This window comes from Pseudopipra pipra, chromosome 2 (assembly GCF_036250125.1).
Source record: "Pseudopipra pipra isolate bDixPip1 chromosome 2, bDixPip1.hap1, whole genome shotgun sequence".
Lineage (NCBI taxonomy): Eukaryota > Metazoa > Chordata > Aves > Passeriformes > Pipridae > Pseudopipra > Pseudopipra pipra.
Genome location: NC_087550.1, coordinates 29,712,664 through 29,731,714, shown reverse-complemented (window position 1 = coordinate 29,731,714; position 19,051 = coordinate 29,712,664). Strand labels below are relative to the sequence as shown.

Here is a 19,051-nt window from a genome sequence, read left to right as displayed (position 1 = left end):
CTGTCTCTCTCGGTTTATAAACCCTTCATCCTGGGCGGTGTTCCTGTAATAACCGTGCGGTATTTAAGAGTAACAGAAGCGTCCCGGCTCACTGTTGTCTCTGGAAGAGGAAACAAGGGGTCTTTGCCGGGAGCTCCGCCCCGCGCTCCCGTGATTCCCTCCCGCGCCTGCGCTTCCCGACTCCCTCGGTGCCTGCGGGTGCGGCGGGCCCGGCGCGGGGTCCCGCGGGCGGCGGGATGCGCTCCGTCAGCTACGTGCAGTGCGTGGCGCTGGACTTCGCGGGCAGCCTCTTCCCGCACGCCATCTGCCTGGGGGACGCCGACAACGACACGGTCCGGGGCGCGGGGGCGGCGGGAGGCGCGGCGGGCGGAGCTCGGGGCCGGGCTTGGGCCGGGCTGGGGCCGGGCGGCGCTTGCGGGGCGAGGGATCCCGGCTGGGCAGCGCCCCGGGCGGGCCCGCGGGCCGCGCTCCCACATGGCGCAGGCGGGACAAGGGGCAGCGTCCCCAGGAAGCCAAAACGGGGCTGAGGGGAAGGACCGAGGGGCTGGCGCGGCCCCGGGGGGCTGGCGGGGCTTCCGCGCTTAGGGACACAGGGAGCTTGAGCAGTGTCAGAGATGCAGGGTTTGAGTCCAAATGCCCGCTGGAGTTCCCTTGCAAAGGGAATGTTTCCGTGGTTCTGGGCTGCAGGTGGCCGGGGCTCGCATCACCGTCAGACGTGCTGGTCACCCCTGGCGTGGGGCCTGGATGGTGTGTATCCAGAGGGGAGGCTGACTTTTGGTCCCGAAGAGAGGCACGCTGCTGTCGCGGTGGTGGGGATGTAGGGGTGTGGGAAAACACTTAGCTGGGGCACAGCAGATCACAAACAGGGCAGAGCCAAGTCTCAGTGTCTGATCTTAAACTGTATGAGGGATGGATGTGCATTGGGAATGTTGCTGTCAGCCACCACAAATGGTTAGTTTTGATGTGGCTGATTTGTCTGTAATTAGGAAGAGATTAGCTTTAATATGTAAATTGTTTCTTCTCCTCAACGGTCGAATTTTGTTACGGCCTTATGCTGAAAAGTGCCATAACTTTTCATACCATAATGAGGTAGATAATTAAAACAAATTTTCCCACAAGAAGTTATGTTATATAGGGTAAGGTGTGCAGGGTGAGATGCACTCAATTTTAATACACAGAGGCATGATGCAGGAGATGGGATAGTGGGAGTAGGTTCATCAGCAATGACGGTTGGTGATTTTTAGCAGTCATCTTTGAAGAAATAATCACCATTCCAAAAGACCTTTGCCCCTTCATCAGTGAGATTAAACATAGAGTGTAAATCTTATGTTTAGTGTTCTTGCAGCCTCTTTCTTGATGGTTACATTTTCCTCATTGTCATCATCTTCCTCGGATAATTTAAGTCAATCTAGGTTGGAGGATGGAAGGTGGGGTGATGATGCAGAGCAGGATGTTAAAATGGTCAGTGTCACAATGCTGAAACAGTGTGTAGAGAAGCAGTAGGTAATGAGATATTGCTCTAAGGAGACACTCTATATCTTCTATCTGCAAGAGTAAAACTAGAGCTTTTATATTTTCCCAGACTTTCCCTGTTGATTCAAGACTGTCCCTTTAACTCTTGTTTTGTTTTGCTGCTTCTTCCCACTGAGTGATTTTTAGATGTGAGTTCTGATTGTTGTATGGGAATATTGTTACTGTAATTGTGGACTTCTTCCTAATAACCCACTTCTCTTGTACAGCTGAATGAACTAGTGGTGGGAGACACCAATGGAAAACTCTATGTTTACAAGAATGATGACAGCAAACCCTGGGCTGTGCGATCTTGCCAAGGAATGGTCAGTTCTCAACAAAATTTCTAAATGGTTGGGCCTTTCGGTGTATGTGCAGCCAGCTATCCTTGTCCATAGCCTAGGAATATGTAGGGCAGAGGGGAAGGGCGGGCCTGAACTGGATCTGATGCCTTTCATGTAGTTGTGCAAGACCCTGCTTTTGCCCACAGCTGGCCTCATGGGCTGGAAGTTAAAGAGCTGAATAAACACAGGAACTGGACTTCTGTCCCACCTTGACCCTGCTCTATGTGCTGTGGATTTTGACGCAGGGCTCTGACCAGTTGTGTGACAGATGTGTTTCTGTTCCTGACTCTGCTCTTCTTGTCCTTCAAAAGGCTGTTTAGAGTTCAAGAGATGCTTTATGAGAGAGGAGGGGTAGGGCAGAGGCTTAGCCCAAAGTGCTGGTTTTAGTTGCCTTCTCTTATGTATGGCCTTCTTTTCTTTTGCAGCTCACGTGTGTTGGTGTGGGCGATGTATGCAATAAAGGAAAGGTGAGAGGAACCAAACTCTTCCCAGCTGTCTCTGTAGGGCATGTGGGAGGTGCTTAGGAGATCAGGGTTATGTCATGTACTGAGTGTGGAGGAGGACAGATTGCTGGTGCTTTCGCACCAGGATCTGCCCTCGTTCAAAGAGTTTTAGCATTACTGTTTTTAAACTGTTCTTCTGTTTACATGTAATTGGTATCTTTCTGTGAGTCATATACAGGTTTTAGTGAGCAAGGAAATCCTATATTCAGAGAGCACTATTGATTTCCATGTGCCTCTGTGTGAGCACTACAAGGCTTTGGTGGTTTGAGGGTTGCTCCTATTGCTCAGTGGCTTTTGGTCTGCTTGTGCTGATGCCTGCTGTGGGCCATGGCCCTTCTGCCACTTGGCTGTGTGCATTTAAGGTCATCTAAACAAGACTGAGATACAGAATAGTCTGGACTCCCAAGCAAATTCCATTGGCTCTAATATGACTTCTTTTGTTGGATTGCTGTTTCTGGGGGTTAAGTCAGGACCAATGAGTCTGAAGGTCCCAGTTTAGGCACCATGCCCAAAATACTGTTGCTCTGTTTGCCCTAGTGGGGAGCAGAGCTGACATGAGCATTGAGAAAACCACACATTGTTTGAGGATTGCATGCACACATCAGCTTGATAGCGCAGTCTGACAAAGATGAACAGGAAGTTTTGACCCTGCCAGTGCCTGAATAGTTTGTATGCTGGCCAAAAACCTCCTGTTCCTTCTGTAGCAGTCATTGATCTTGATGGATTTACCCTTATATCTTCCCTTGCCATGCTGTGAGACAGCTTCTGCAGTTTCTAAAAAAGAATCAAAAAGTTTTTTTCTTTCCTTGTAGAATTTCGTGGTGGCGGTGAGTGCAGAAGGCTGGTTTCATCTTTTTGACCTGACTTCTCCAAAACACCCAGATGCTTCAGGCCACCATGAGTTGGCAGCAGCAGAAGAGCAGAACCCAGTGTTCAAGCAGCACATTCCTGCCAACACCAAGGTCATGCTGATCAATGACATTGGTAAGCCACAAAGCTGGTGTGGGAGTGCAGGGTGAGGGGGAGAGGGGCAGGAGAGGAGAGAAACTGTGGGGGAGTTGCAGAAGGAAATTACTATCTTGCTGAAAAAAGATAACTCCTAGGAAACCACAGCCAAGTCATGGAGAAAAGAGGCAAGAACTTCAGGAATTTTTCTAAAGTGCGAGTTTTCATTACAGGATTGGGATCCTCAGGGATGCTACCTATAGAAACCAGCACAGTGGTTTCTGAATGCTGGGGCTCTTGGGGCTGTGAAAGCCTGACAGAGTCCATCTATCCTCTTCTATTCCCTGCAGATGGAGATGGGAAGTGTGAGTTGGTGGTGGGTTACACTGACAGGGTGGTGCGTGCCTTCCGCTGGGAGGACTCGTCAGAGAATTCAGACCACATCTCTGGGCAGCTGCTCTTGTTGAAGAAATGGCTGCTAGAAGGCCAGGTAAGAAAAAAGGATGTTCAGAGCAGTACTTGTCATACAGTCTTCAAGAGGTGGCTCTTCCAAGGGAAGAAGTATGAAATCTCAGTTGTATGAACGAAACAATTGTCACATTGATGGCTTGAAAGGAGATTTGCCCAATGGTTGTCCGTGTGGAACAGCTGCTGGGTTGGTCTAGGAAACAGTTGCTCTCGCCCAACTAGAGAGCATTAGCAGAAAGTACTAGTGTTGTTCTACAAGTGGTTTTTGGTAGGGAAACAGCCTTTTACTGAACTTGGACATTTTGCTTCTAGCTGAATTTGTTCAGCTCCTGCTCAGCTGTGTCAGAAGATTTGCCATATCCAGATTTAGGTTCAAGGAGCACTGTAAACTTTTCAGAGGTGTTTAAAGTTCTCAAAAATACTCTGGCAGTGTTTTGTCTCTGCCAGTGTAGGTGGACAGCCTCTCTGTGAACCTGGGCCCTGATGGCTCCCCGGAGCTGATGGTGTCGCAGCCAGGCTGTGGCTACGCCATCCTGCTGTGCACCTGGGACATGGAGCACCGGGACACATCTGCGGGAAGGGACGGCTCTGCTTCAAGCAGGTGAGGGGCGTTCCTGCAGGGTACATGAGGAAATGCTGCTGTGAAGGCCCGTCACAAGGGGGTGCCAGCACGCAGCTGTTGTGAGGCGGGGAGCACTGTCACTGTCCTTGCTTCGGTGTCCTGCTGTACTGCTGGCAGCTCGTCACTTAAGCCCACCTACACCAGAGCTTCCATGAACACTCTTCATGTATGTCACAAAGATGAGTACTACTGCTTCTGTTGTATTCCACTCTTTTGGGTTGGGCAAGGAGAGTGATGAAACGAGATCACTGAGGAGGGGGTTACTGGGAGCTAAGGCAGGGAAAGGAGTAATCTTGATCTCCAGAGAAAGGGTAGTATGCAATCCAGTGACCTATCTAATGGTGGGAAGGGTAACAACTGAAAGGCTGGGCCAAGCCAAATTAATATGAAGCCCAGAATGAAATTTTAGCTTCATTTGCTTGGGTTTTTTTCCAGGTGAGGCAATTAGAGGCTGTCCTAATGAGACCCCTGACAGCCAGTGCTATAAACACAACAGAGCAATCAGAATGGTAATGAGGTGTTTGTTATTGTCTTGGTGCTGAAAGAATCCTTGTGGGGAATTGGGGTGCTTCTGTAGTGTTCTATAAGACTTGAAGGCAGAGACAAAAAACTGCAGCAGGAGGGGAGCTAGGCAAGTCTTGATGTCTTAAAGACCTCAGTGGAATGGTACCCTCCTAGCCAGAAGCCAGGCCCAGATGTGGTCACTCACAAACTTATTGAACCCTGGGCAGATGCTTCTTGAGTGAAAAGCAGCCGGGTTTATGTGAGTAATAATAAAAATTGTCTTTTTTTCCCTCCTTTGTTGGAATACATGCCTTCGTCTTTTTTGGTTTTGAGCTCTTTCCATATTTTTTTGATGCATAAAATCATTCTTATTTTGGATTTTTAAACAGTTGTGAGTTCCTTTTGTACCTGGGGTGGCACATATCCTTTTACTTAGCCTTTACCATTAAAGGGCTAACCTCTTCTGGAACTCTGTCAGTGTCTGGACTTGTGGAGCTTTGGAGTACACTGCTCTTGAGATTGTTGTGGCACAGACTCAGTCATGGTTCCTTAACCTGTCCCTGATGTCTTTCTCTTTTCCTTAGTGAGGCCCCTGTTCGAGATGTTATTCTACACCAAACATCTGGACGGATTCACAACAAGAATGTCTCCACTCATCTAATTGGTAGCATTGCCCGAGGTGAGAGATTGTCAGCTTGGGGTCTGTGGCCCAACAGTTGCCCCTGATTTTCAGGGGGCAGTTTTTCAGTACATCAGTCCAAGAAGAAATTGGATTTCCTGTGGTTGAAAAATAACCGTGGGAAGCGGCTGCAAGAGCAGAGGAATCTTGACTTATCTTAGCTGGCTCCCAAAGAAAGACAGTTGGATTTTTGCATGTGAGCTTTTTATAGCCTTTGTCCTTTCCTAGGTAGTGCTTATTCTTTGCCTAGCACAACAGTTTCTCTGCAGCCTCTGCTGACCTGCATTTAGTCCGTGTGAATGGCTGCCATGCCGTGCTCCTGCATATGTCCTTGATCTTTGCTTTTGCATGACTGCAGCTTATGCCTTCTTCTTATTCCCAAGATGCATCTCTTCCTTCCCACAGCCTCATCTGTTACTACTTTTTAGCATTTGAATCTCGATACCTGGCAGCTACATGCTGCTCCTCCTTCTCCTATGCAGTCCCAATCTCCAGAGCTGCTTCCATATTCCATATCATTGTCTTCTGTCCCCTTCCACTGTGTTCTGTTCAGCAGTTGTATCTAAACTCTCCACAGTTGCTGGCTTCTCTCAGCCCTGACACACTGCTGTTGTGTCTTTTCTTTAAGACTTTTCTTACACACTGCCACAGCTTCCCTTTTGTAACTGCTTTGTGCTCTGACCTGTGCCTGGTGCACTTGCTAACCCCTCTCTTGATACCTATGGAGAGTAGGCAGCTTTGACTCCCCCTTGGAGTGTGTGTGCAAGCAGAAAATTCCAAGTGGAGATCACTTTCTCTTGTTTTCTGCACAAGTATTGCCCCCTGCAGTGCTGTCTGAGAATTATTTAGGTTGTCCAAGGTAATTAGAGCTTGGGGAGAAGAGCAGTCCACTGCACCCCACCCCCTTCCCCTTCCTCAGAGTACCTTTCCTCCCTGATTCCTAAGCTTGTCATGTTTTCAGCATCTCCGATGCTGCTGTGAGCAACATGGTCAACAAAGCGTGAAATCAATTATTTCACTGCATGTGAAGCCTTGCATCTTATGAGAGATGTCTGTGAAAAATGAAGGCACACAGTAAAAGGGATGAAGAGAAGGTTGTAAAAAAGCCCACTGATGCTGGACCATCAGTAAGGAAACAGCTGAGGAGTGCAATGCTGACCAGTTTGTGAGGGGGACACTGCAGATTAGAGCTTGTCTGAGTGAATGAGCAACAAGAGGCAATTGAGCACTCAAACAGCTGACTTTGCTTTAAGCTGATCTGTGGAAACAGGGCAGTTTGTAACTCAGGAGTGTGCAGGGGTCTGTAGCTTGGAGCTGCCTGTGGGCAGTGGAGGTAGGCTTGCATTTAAGTTATTCTGGGGAAACTGCCTATTTGCTTTCAGCTCTGTTGGCTTGTCCCCGACTGCCAGGTTTCCTGGGTTCCTGCAGACCTCAGGGAGCCCGTGTCTCTCCTACGTTGTCACTGGGAGGATTAAATGCAGCTTTAACTGAACACAGCTCCAGTCCTCTCTCTCTCCAAGTGTGATATCACTTTTAAAACTTGACCTTGCATGTCTTTGCTGACTGGTAGCTAGGCAGAGGTTTACTGAAGGGCCGAAGCAGCCCAGTGCTCAGGGGACTCTCCTCTTGAGATTTAACTAGTCACATTTGTCAGTGCTGTCCTGCACACAACTGGGCAAAAAAAAGAAGGCAGGATGGATCAGCTTGTTCTGCATCTTTTTTATTGTTTTCAGGAGAAAGAGGGGACAACACTTATAAAATGGCATCAACTCCAGCAATTTTCTTTTGCACTTACAGGTGGCTCCAGTGAGAATAGTGGCTCAGGTCTCTTTGCCCTCTGTACTCTGGATGGTAAGTCCTACCACTGTCCTGGAAGAAAGGCCTGTGGGCTGGACAAGGCCTGACACTAATTCAAAACAGGGAACCAGGGACTCAGTGCTTTTGATTTTTGAAAGAAGGTGAAACAGGGCTTCAGAAGCCTGTCCTGGGTCAGGCAAGAGAATTTGTCCCAAAGACTCCTTCTGCTGACATATTTTTTATGAAGGCATGGAGGCCTCTATGAAGACAGACTCATGTTTATGTTCCACTCTCATGGCTGGTCCCCCCTGCCCAGTACTGTCACAGTATATCTGGATAATAGAAAAATGGTTAGTGGGGTTAAGTGTCCAGTATGGATTCAGCAGCCAAGAGACCATGCCTATGCTGTTAGCAGCCAACTCTCAGCAACCCTGAGTGTTGAAGGAGTGTGTAGGGCCCAGCATAAGCAAACATATTGCTCCCTTTTAATGTCTTCAAGACAGTATTTTTTCTCTTCCTTCAGGGACATTGAAACTCATGGAGGGAGCAGACAAGCTGCTCTGGTCTGTTCAGGTTGATCACCAGCTGTTTGCTCTGGAAAAGCTGGATGTTACAGTGAGTATCTGAATAGGGCTGGGAGGGATGAAGACAAAAACTTAACATGGCTTTGTATATATGGATTTAGGAAGGGCAGAGTGAGTGTGACTCAGCTGAAAAAGACTGGGATTATCTCAGGATGACATAGAGTGCTTTGACTCTGGTGGTATATTCTGCACTCATGTCAGTCTGTCCACCTGCCAGAGGTTGAGCTGTGCTTGCCAGTTAGACCTACTGAGCCTAGTTTGCACTGATCCATTCATAAATTTATTTCCCGAACTACTCTTTTATCTTATTGCAAAGTTGAATGGTTTTGCACACTCCTAATACCCTGATTGTCTACAAACTCTTATGATTTGCTCTTATGATTGCTATTGAGAAGAGAGATGATCTCAGACTGCAAAATGTCTGGACATGATGTCCAAAAGTCACATTTTGTTCAGACATTAGTGTTCTGTCTGAACAAGCAAGAAAGATTCTTGACTGTCCCTGGGAATAGGTGATGTCTGGCTAATATGCAGTCTTCTGGTTCCTGCAGGGCAATGGGCACGAGGAGGTGATTGCCTGTGCGTGGGATGGTCAGACATACATCATTGACCACAATCGGACTGTTGCCAGGTTTCAAGCAGAGGAGAATGTCAGTGCGTTCTGTGCAGGTGGGGAGCCTGACTGCAAAGCCACCCCTCACAGCATTTTTCTCTCAAAGCTACTACTCCTGTCTAGGAGACCTGGAATCCTTTGTCTGTCTGCCGTGGAGAATAATTTCCCTCTGTGTGTACTGCAGAAGGCCCAGTTAGTCTTTCCTCTGGTGGCATCTGGGAAAAGTAGGGGTGAGAGGAGGTGATGCTGAGGTTTTTCTGTGATGGTTTGGGGTTTTTTTCCTGTCCTTTTCGGGAGTACTACAGGAGTCTCTTGTCTTCCCCACTGCTTTTTGAATTTGCAGACTTCTAAGCTGTTCTCAAGTAGAGATAAGGAGCCCCATGGAACCAGCCCGAGCCTCGGCTTTGCTCAGTCCCCTCTTTCAGGTCTGCAAGAAGCAGCTTGCAAATCCCCAAGCTTCCTGCAGTTTAGAGACACTTTCTTGGATTGTCTCAAAGGGATTTTGTATACCCAAGCCCATGTCTCTGCTCAGGTGCTTGCTGTTTTCTGCTAACAGCTTTGGTACCTCATCATGAGACGTTACCTCTTTGCTTTCACTGTCCTTTTGGAAGTAGTCAGATCTCTGCATTCTGCTTTCTGCAGGCCTCTATGCATGCAAAGGAGGAAGCAACAGTCCCTGCCTGGTTTATGTCAGCTTCAGCCAGAAGATCTACATCTACTGGGATGTGCAGCTGGAGAGAATGGAGTCCACCAACCTGTTGAAAATCCTGGAGGGTGACCCAGAGTTTGCAAGTCTCCTGCAGCAGCTGGGTGTAGGTGAGTGCAAAAGAGTGGAGGGTGTACAGGAAGAAAGAGAGGAAGGGCTGCTGGCAGGTGATGTGCTGGGAACTAGAGTTCCAGGTATTTTTTGCAGAAGAGGCTTTCATAGTGCCTGTTGAGAATCCCAAACAACTGTTTTTCTCTCTTTCCCATAGATAAAGATGATGTTTCTGCCGTCAGAAATCTGATTCACAAAACCCTCTATTTTCCTGAGAAATATCATCTGAGCAGCCCTTCGCAGTGTCAGGATCCTGCTGGAACAGATTCCTCTGCCCACTGCACTGTCATCCAGGATCCCTTATAACAAGTCATATGGAGTCTGACTACCAGCACAGGCTCTTCTGCAGCTGGAATGGGGCATTTAATGAAGATGACTATTCTTTTGCTATCTCTGTCAAAAGTTCCAAACAGGAAAGGTTGTACAGGCTGTGGAGGGATATTCTTGGCTTGTAGGCTTGAGTGTAGGTGGTGGGTTCATTTTCTGTTAGCAGAGAGAGCTACCAGAACAGAAAGAGTCAAGGGTCTTGCTTGCTGGCCTTCCATTGCCACTTTCCATATTCTTTACTCGCTGAAGTGCTTTATGGGTCACTCTGAAGAAGCACTGAGGACATGGATGGAGAGAATAGCTGAGCTCAGTCTCCATTCTGGCTCCAGTGATTACTTCTGAATTCTCAGCAGGATTACAGTGCAGGAATTGCAGATGGAGGGATTGAATAGGGAGCAGGCAAGGGCCTTCTCTCACACTTAGTTGTGTGTTAAAGTACACCTGTGCATTGATTGCCTTTGCTTTGCCACTGCTGTTCTAGCAAGCAGTTTCTCACAAATCACTTCCTGTCCTGAGAAGCTGGAGACAGGTGTGAGAAGAACCACAACTTGCACTAATAAGATGTGGAAAGGTAACAGCTCCAGCAAACTCCATCTGTACTCGAGAGGCATTGCTCGTCTCCATCTTGGTCAGGGTGATCCCAGAGGAGGCTGTGACTTTACAAAGCAGCTGCACGGTGAATAGTAAGAGGAATCTGACTTAACCACGGAACTGTGGTGCTGTGAGAGCCTGGCCATTCTACAATAAATATGCCACACTTGCCTCTTCTTGTGGAGAATGTCATGCTGTTTTGAGTCCTACACAACTGAAAGAGATGGACTGGAGGTGAAGTTACACTGGCTGGCTTGAGCAGTCTGGAAAAGGGCATTGCTCACCGAGGCTGCTCATTTGCAAAAGCCCAGACACAAACCTTTACGCATGCTGCTGAAGTTGTGCTTTTCCCTATCTTGCTTGCCCCTTGCCTAACTTAGCTTATTAGGATAGTGATGCATATGGATTTTTTTGATTGTTAGCTTTTTGTAGATTTTAGAAGTAGTTGTGTAGTAAATGTAGATTTTAATGTAGCTGTATAATTTGTCACTCTTTTGCACTGTAGTTTACATTTACCCAACACTATTACCCCATTTCATATCAAACTTTCTGAATTCCTTTAAGTTTGTTTAGACTTCTCTAAAGGCAGGCCTTCATTCTGTTTAAGAACATTTGCACCATGGCTTGAGCAACAAGGTACACCACAGTCAAAGGAACCTTCAAATCCTTAACCGTGGAGGAGCTCCAAAAGACTGTATGTGCTGTGAAGAAGAGGAAGATGAGGAAGAAGGGGTCTCAGAACCCCCAACTCAATTTCCAGAGGGGCATGCCGGGAGCAGAACTGGGGAAGATCTAGGGGGCAGATAGTTCTGGGATTGGATGGATGATACCATAAATAGTGGAACCCCTGGACATGTGGCACATCTCTGTACTCCCCATGGTTGAAGGCCTTCATTAAAGAATCTGCTCTCTATCTTTTCTCTACTAATAATTGCCTGGTGAGTAATTTTTTGCTCCCTAGTGATCTTAAGGCATCAATAGGGGTGGCAGGCTCACCTGCTGGTTTGCATCTATTATCTCCTCTCACTTGAGTGATGTTTTACTGGACATGTGCAATGGAGGGAGCTGTCCCTTCTTCCCCTTTATGGCAGCCTGAGTCAGAGCACACGTAATTCAGTGATCTGTAGCAAATGGTAGCATTTAAAGGTCTTGCAGGCAGTTGAAAACCTGCTGTGCTATACTCTGCAAAGGGCAGCCCTAATTGGGAGAACATACTTTGTATAGAGGAAAGGAGTGTCTTGCCCTTGGGTTAAAACGACTGTTGTTGGAGTAGCCCTACGTGGTAGAAGGGCAGGATCTTTACATAATAAGCATTAGCTATTCTTTGCAGTTTTCATCTGTAGATTTATATAAGCTCTATAGAGGACATACGCTGTCCTCTGTGTTTGGCAGTAGGGAGAGTTGAAACGTGGAGCAGTGAAATGGTATGACTTACTCTGTATCAGCTTGCTTGCTTCTCAGGCCACCATATCCTCTGACTCTCTAAATGCAGTGGAAGTTTCTCTCCATTTTAATGACCTCACTGAGAAGCATTTTTATATGTTCCCCTGTCATACTAAGTGGTTGTGTAAAACTGGACCTTTCAGACAGGAGCTTTCAAGTTGTAATAGAGCTTATTAACAGTGGTGTTGAGAGCAGCAGGGCTTGAGCTATGGAGAGCTGCTATGGAGACCATGTAGTCATGGGTTAAAGCAAAGAGTTGTCCTGAAGCTTTTCAGATCTAGAGTGTAACTTCAACAAATTGTCGGCTCCCATGATGCTGAGATGTGCAGCAGGCAATCACCATTGTTTCTGGCAAATAGTCAGAGCCTAACAGGATTGCCTACACTCATAACAGAGAACAACTCAATGCTATCTGTCCGTGCCAAATATAAACCTTTATTAGCAACACCAAATATAAACCTTTATTAGCAACACAAGCGCAAGGGATGTACAAATGGCTGAAACTGTTTTACGCAGAACAAACTTGGCTGTACAGGTCAAATGATTTCCAAGAAAAGAAGGTCAAACTGATCCACTGTTGGACTGTTAATTGTTGAGAAAGGGAAAGGGTTACCAAGGGAGAGATGACATTTATCTAAGGACCATCTTTAAAAAAAAACAGGGCAAAACCATTGTATATGTTGGGCAGGGTCATCTGTGCACCCTAGCCCTCTTCTTTTGTTGGCCTGAGAATAACATTGCTGTGTGCTGTGCAAGCCCAGGCAATGTGCACTGTGGAAAGCAGAGGTGAGAAGATACGGACACTACAAAAACATCCATTCCCCAAAACTCTTCATCTCTTAAAAACCACTGGAGAGGAAAAATACTAACGTTTGAGGATTTCCCTGACAGTTTTATGTTGCGTGCAGCACATAATAACTAGCAGATGCATTTTGCTCCTGTGCCCCTTGTGCACATAGGAGAATGAAAAGAAGAATTAGTTGAAGATCTGTACTGTTCCTTGGCCAAAAGATGACTTTCCTTCTTTTTCCTGCCCTAAACTCCAAAGTGCCTGATAGACTGGCTACATCCAATACTTCCTGAAGTGAGCGCTTCTACTTCCATTGGCAACAATTTCCAGTGAAGTCTACATTTTCTCAGGAAAGGGGCCAGTTAAGGCTCTGTCTTTGGCCTGAGTTACATTATACTTTCACTGTAACTAATTTCTTGTTTGTCCTTGCCAGCCGACACAAGCCACAGAGTTGGAATTAGAAGTGATTCCTTCCCACACAGCAGAAAATGTTCACTGTATCCTACTCTGTAGCAGATTGGCATACCCACTGGTGATGGGAAGCTTTTCAACTGGCAAGATTGGCCAGACACCTTTGTATGTCCCAGTGCCAGCGCACAGCAAGTGAGGAGTCTGACAGCATTCTCAGGCACTGGGGGTATTTGCAGATAAATGATTCATGGCTTTGGTTGTGATGGTCAACTTACTAGCAAAAAAATAAAGGAAGGGGATTGCCTTATTTTCCTGAGACATAATAAACCTGCTGGCCAACCCTGCCTTTGTTTTTATGCTATTTTTGCTGAATTTAGTTATTTTTTTAACTCTTCAGGTGTATCCTGGCATTTGCCAGTGAAGTCTCTTGAAAGGAGGAGTGACTGCAAACATACATATGTGACTCAGTGGTCTTCAGTTCCATAGGTCACCTTCTAGTACTGAAAGAAGGAGCAGGTCTCTGGGAATGTGTATGGTTGGAGCTCCCATTCTGTTCAAAACCAAGTGACCCCAAGCTCCTGGAAACGGTCCTGATTATGGCTTTGGCAGAGTGCATATTCCCAGGATAGATTTACCTCTTGCACGTAGGCCTTGAAAGGGGCCTCAGAACTCCATCTCCCCATTCCTGAGCAGGTTCAGCCATGTGTATCCCACACTTGCTTCTGTTTCAGAAATTTGCTTTGACGGATGTTTCCCTGCAGAGTGTTCCACAACCTTGTGCCCACTCTATTGAAAAGTAACCCAAGTAGGAGTTGACCACCAAGGCAGTTCAAAGAGTTTGTCCCTCAAATAATAACATTCCATTGTCTATATTGAAGGGATGGGCCTCATCACAAGGAAGCCAGTGTTGGACACATACAGAATATGCCTATGCCCTGCTCTGAGCTGGCAGTTTGTACTGAATTTCTACTTTCCATATGAAAGTATTAATATTTTTTGATCTTCAGTGGAAAAGGCCTTTAGATAGCTCCTTCATTCCTTTGTCTGCCAAAAGCAATAGAGATAACTGGGACTGGGAGTAGGGAACTGTATCTGTATAACAGGCTTACCAAAAGAAACTACATTTGAGACAATCTTCAGCCTTGCCAACCGACTCAAAAATTACTTACTGGGCTTCCTGTGCTGGAAGACTTTGAAAAATTATCATGTTTGTAGATGGAGTTGAGTTGGCTTCTTTGAGATCTTGTAAGTCCTATTTTCTAATCATATTTTTTAAAGCCAAGACTTCTTTCTTTCACAGTGGAAGCTGAGATTTCTGTGTAATGACACAAAATGCTCATCTTTGGAGAAAACACCGTTTTGGGCTAGAATATATGTGTTCAAGTCAGTAACAGCATGTAATTTAATGCCAAGGAACTTTGGGCAATAGGAACCCACCAGAAGTTCTGTCAATGAGAAAAGCAGGTACTGACACTAGGATTAGACTGTGATTTAGGGAATGAGTTGAAGTGAGGTGTCTGCTATGGCATTATTACCTGCAGTTCCCAGTCGTATAAATGTGGTTTTCTGCAAGCTCTGCTTGCAGCAAGGCTTGCTCACAAAATATTCTGAGTTGGAAGGGACCTACAAGGATCATTGAGTCCAACTCTTAAGTGAATCTTAAGATCTAACCCACCGCCTTGGCATTATTAGCACTGTGCTGTAACCAACTGAGCTAATCTCAGGGAGATGTGGATGTTCCAGGATAACTGTTAGCAACAGATTCCTCAGTGTCTGGATGAAAGAGACCTTTACTGTGTGGGTCTGCATGCTCAGCTAACATGGACAGGAGGAAGGTGAAAAGCATGTCTTCTGCCCTGGAGCTGATTTCAAAGCTGAGAGAAGAACTCTCACATGCTAATTTGGTGCTTTCTTGGGAACATCCTCTCTGTCACTGAGAAGTGGCACAGTCTACATTTATACATCCAGTTGTTAACAACAAAGAGGAAAGGCTGGCAAAGTTGTGGCACAACATGCAAGTGTATTAACAACCAGGGTATAGGAAAGTGTTGAAAGGATTATGTAAAAGGAAAGAATTCCTTTGGGAAGAAGCAAATTTGTTGCTTAGTGTGAGGAGAAGGAAAGGAGGATGCAAAGAAGGATTTATTATGCAGAGAAGAGAGGGACAGGGAGGGCTGGGGATTTTCTAGTGCTGTAGCACATTAATTCACAGAGGAACCTGAGCGGTTAGTGTTTTGAGAAATGAGGCATGTGAATCACAGAAGGGCTTCAGAAGGACTGGAGAATGTTCTAAATGTGAGCAAAAGCAGTTATCCCAAGACAGACATGTAGGAACAGCTCCTAATGAATTCAGACAGCAGCTAGTGTGCAAGTATCTGTGAGGCTGTGACAGTCAGTAGTCAAAATAGAACTGTCAACTCAAAGTCGTGCCAATTTTCTATAGAATCCCATCCAACACCCTTTTAATCATTGGAAAGACTCCTGTTGGCTTCAGTTTAAAGACTCCTACTCACCTACACTCCCATCCTAGCCAGAGCCCAGCTCCAAAATGGACACCCATCAGGCACAGCTCTCACAAGGAAGTGGCCAGGATTGAAAGCTATTGGTGACCTTCTGCTTCCTGTGACAGCCACTTTTGAGCACCAGCAAGGCCCAGAAAAAGCTGTCAGACATTTTGGAAGGCAACAGAGACCTCCCTGGGCATCAGCAAAGTCCAGCGATAGCCCTGTGGTGCTCCAGAGGGAAGCAGGACCCTGTGTGGGCCTCACAAAGCCTGGCAAAAACCCCAGAACACTCTGGAAGGCAGCAGCGCCCCTTGCAGGACAAAGCAAAACCCAGCAAAAGCCCCAGGGCACTCTGGAGGGAAATAGGGCACTGACAAAAACCTTCAGAGGTTAGGTGGTTGAGGTCACGTGTAGGCTTAGGGTTATGGTTAGAGTTGGGGTTAGGAATTAGGTTTAGTTATATGGTTTGGGATTTAGAGTTAGGTTTAAGCTTTAGGTTTAGGGTTGGTTTTAGGGTTAATGGTTAGAGTTTAGGGTTGGGCATTATGGTTAGGTTTTGGGATTAGAGTTTATAGTTAATGTCTTTACAATCATGTTTATGTTTTGGGTTTAGAGTTAGATGGTTAGAGTTGGGATTACAGGGTTAAATTTAGGGGGTTATGATTAGTGTCAAGTGTTACAGTTAGGGCATAGTGGTTTGGTTTAGAGGTTAGGGTTAGCATTAAGTTTTAGGGTTAGAGTTTGGTTTAGGGTTAAGTTTAATGTTATGTTTAGCTTTATGGGTTAAATTTAGAGTCATTGTTGGGATTTAATGTTTGGATTAGGGCTAGAGTGAGCTTTAGGGTTATGGTTTAGAGTTTGCCTTTTTTTTAATAAGAATTTTAATGGATATGGTATCTATCAGATAATTAACAGATTATTTGCCTTGTTCCACATGCCAGTTTTAGAGGGCAATGAGAGTTGGAAACTGGGTGAGTTGCTGCATGTAGGAACAGGTGTTTCATCTATCAGTAATAAGATTTTTTTCAGCAGTTGACCCAGGTACCACGTAGATTCCAACTGACACACAGGATGGTTTAGTACAAGTCTAAACTGTCATAAAGAGCCCTGGGTTTGAGAAGCCAGTTAGCCATGCAAGTGATACAAATCCAGGAAGAATTACTGGTACTTTGGAAGACAGACTCATCAAGTAGGCATGTTTCCTGACTAAATGAGAGAACTGTTGGTGCCATTAAGGAGATTCATGGAAAGCAGTTCATGCAGAAATAATCAGATGCACAACTAGAAGAGTGGAAAAGAAGTCATGGAACGGATCAGAAGATCAGAAGATGCAAGATGTGATGACTAACAGTAGAAGTCTTATGCTCCATGTAGGAGGAGCAGATGCTAGTCATACCAACTAACACTGGTAAGTGAATCCCAAATCATATCAGTCGGGCTGTACTCTGCTGTGCTTAGCATCTGTTAAACTACAGCATACAGCATCTGACTTTGGAAAGAACTAACAGAATTAGAGCAAAAATGCATACACAACTTCTTTGAGAAACACAACACAAACAGTTTGATAAAAAAGGAAGAGAGTCAGCAGTATTTAATCCAGAAAGAGAGGCAAAATTGGGATATCATGACATTTTAAGGGTGAAAAAAGGTACATTTTGGAGAGTGTGGATAGTGAATCAGTAGTCATGAGGCATGGAACAAGCCCTGATCTAGTGCATCTTTCCTAGAGCTAGTAAAGAATAGACCATGGATTAATAATACAGCTACACTCTAGGATGGAAATTAAAAAAAACCCCACAATTATTAAGTGACTTAATAATCACCCTTGACATCTCAGATGAGTTCACAGTTCTCTGACCTGAGCGGGTACTGCAAGGAAGTCCAGTTCTTGTTTTGTGCAAGAGTACCAAAGTTGATGGGCTGTGTGATGCCAGGACTTGAGGCTGATGATGTATTCAGTCACCAGATTTCAAGTTGAAAGAAAGGAGGTGACAGAGCAGAAGACTTTGTGCTATAATTCACTGCAGCACTTAAAGTGAACAACAGGATCTCTGATGAAGCAGCAGAGGTAACAGAATGTAGCTCTAGCAGCTGGAGTACAGAGAGGAAAGGCCTGATTAGAAGAGCAGGGTCTGCAAGTCTGACTACTATGTATGACACCAAGAGATGATAAGCATTGCCATGCATATAACATAGCTTAGTGCCCCAGGATGCAGTGACAAAGCCCAAGCCCCTGTGTGTACTTTAGGCATCTACACTCAGCATTTTTGCAAAGGTTTCTCAGAATTGAGAACTCTAAAAATGTTCTTGCTGCGGGGTTTTCCCAAGAAAATACTTCTGTTCTGCTCTGAGCCAGAAAAAACTAACAAAATCCAGCTTGCCAGAGTACAGGCAAGGAGAACAGGGCCCCTCCCACAAAGAAACGGGACGGGTATCCACTCACATTGAGGCAAAGAGAAGGGAAACATTCATGGCAGTCTTCGGAGGTTTTTGGAGAAATGCCATCCTTTTGTCCACAAAGCAGCTGGAGATTGTTCACAGAGACTCTCTTGTCTCATGAACAGAGGGTATTGTAGTCATTAAAGGGGGTAGGGTAAATTTACTACAGAAACAGAAATTGGAGTGACTAGGGACAAATAGAAAAGCAAGAACAAAATGCCCACTCGGCACACTGGGACAAGCGAGAGGGTCCACTGAAAAGAGGGACATCTCTGAAGTTGAGGCACTCACAGTAACAGCAGCTTCCAGCACCCACTTGCCTTTTTCTCACTCCCCAGTGAATGCCTCAGCCTAGAACTCAGCAAGGTTAGGGGCATGTGAGCCTCACCCTCATCTCTCTTTCATGGCAGCAAGTCTCCTCAGCCCCAGACATGGGGAACACAGCTAGTCACTGAGCAGGCTCTTCAGAGGCATGTAGAAAAGGCAGCTCTTGACTCAGTGCTTTAAATCTCAGGACTCCGTCCTCCAAGTCGATGCAACACTAAAGAAGGGGAGAGCCAGTTACTTGCTGGACATTTCAGATCACAAATCTCATGATGTCTATGACTGGAGAAAACCTGCAACACCACTTTGGTTTTAGAGAGACCTTAGTTTCCCTTTGTGTTCTCCATGCCTTCTCCTTGGTCCTGTTTCCTACAATGGATTCCTCTCCAAACCCTTCACAGGGCCATTCCCCTCCCTTCTTCCTATGATTCCCTCTGAACTGATGTCCTCACACCACTTAGCCGTTCAGCCCAATGCTCTTCCTGTTTTATGAGTCTGAGATGTGGCTATAAATATGTGACAGGCAGGAGCCAGGTTGCTCCAGACATATTCTGAGCCACCCAGGAATCAGGCTCAGCAGAGCATTGACCCTGAGCCAAGCTGATAAAAGGAGAGGACGCTTTCCATTCATGGCCAGCTAGTGTTGGATACTGAATATGATTATACAGCTTCATTTGGCTTAAAGCAAAAGCAGAGCTTGTTCACATCTGCCTTCAGAAGGTGACACATATCTCGTGACAGAGTTAGTGTATTGCCTTTTTTTGTCTCTTCTTCAGTTTCTTCTTCCTGTTTGCAACTTGTATGGTCAGGAATATAAAGAATGGGTGATGTTATAGT

General features: G+C 45.9%; 2 protein-coding genes across 7 annotated transcripts in view; one reads left to right on the top strand and one right to left on the bottom strand.

Moving 5' to 3' along the window:
- The first annotated feature begins 164 nt into the window (after positions 1-164).
- ITFG2 (integrin alpha FG-GAP repeat containing 2) overlaps positions 165-19,051 on the top strand; it is a 26,269-nt gene continuing 7,382 nt past the window's right edge. For 2 of the 6 annotated variants that reach the window (XM_064644767.1, XM_064644765.1), the window contains exons 1-11: positions 544-747; positions 1,740-1,835; positions 2,279-2,320; positions 3,169-3,340; positions 3,652-3,791; positions 4,222-4,370; positions 5,480-5,574; positions 7,372-7,425; positions 7,895-7,986; positions 8,507-8,624; positions 9,211-9,384. In XM_064644767.1, coding sequence (XP_064500837.1) covers positions 634-747; positions 1,740-1,835; positions 2,279-2,320; positions 3,169-3,340; positions 3,652-3,791; positions 4,222-4,370; positions 5,480-5,574; positions 7,372-7,425; positions 7,895-7,986; positions 8,507-8,624; positions 9,211-9,384 — 1,246 coding nt within the window. In that variant the 5' untranslated portion in view covers positions 544-633. Of the gene's footprint in view, positions 333-534; positions 748-1,739; positions 1,836-2,278; positions 2,321-3,168; positions 3,341-3,651; positions 3,792-4,221; positions 4,371-5,479; positions 5,575-7,371; positions 7,426-7,894; positions 7,987-8,506; positions 8,625-9,210; positions 9,385-9,542; positions 11,212-19,051 lie in introns of those variants that run through there. The other 4 variants (XM_064644769.1, XM_064644768.1, XM_064644764.1 and 1 more) reach the window with 4 other exon arrangements.
- The window catches only part of NRIP2 (nuclear receptor interacting protein 2), a 20,309-nt gene continuing 13,419 nt past the window's right edge, over positions 12,162-19,051 (bottom strand). Inside the window, exon 6 of the mRNA XM_064644794.1 lies at positions 12,162-18,431. Coding sequence (XP_064500864.1) covers positions 18,339-18,431 — 93 coding nt within the window. The 3' untranslated portion in view covers positions 12,162-18,338. The remainder of the gene's footprint in view (positions 18,432-19,051) is intronic.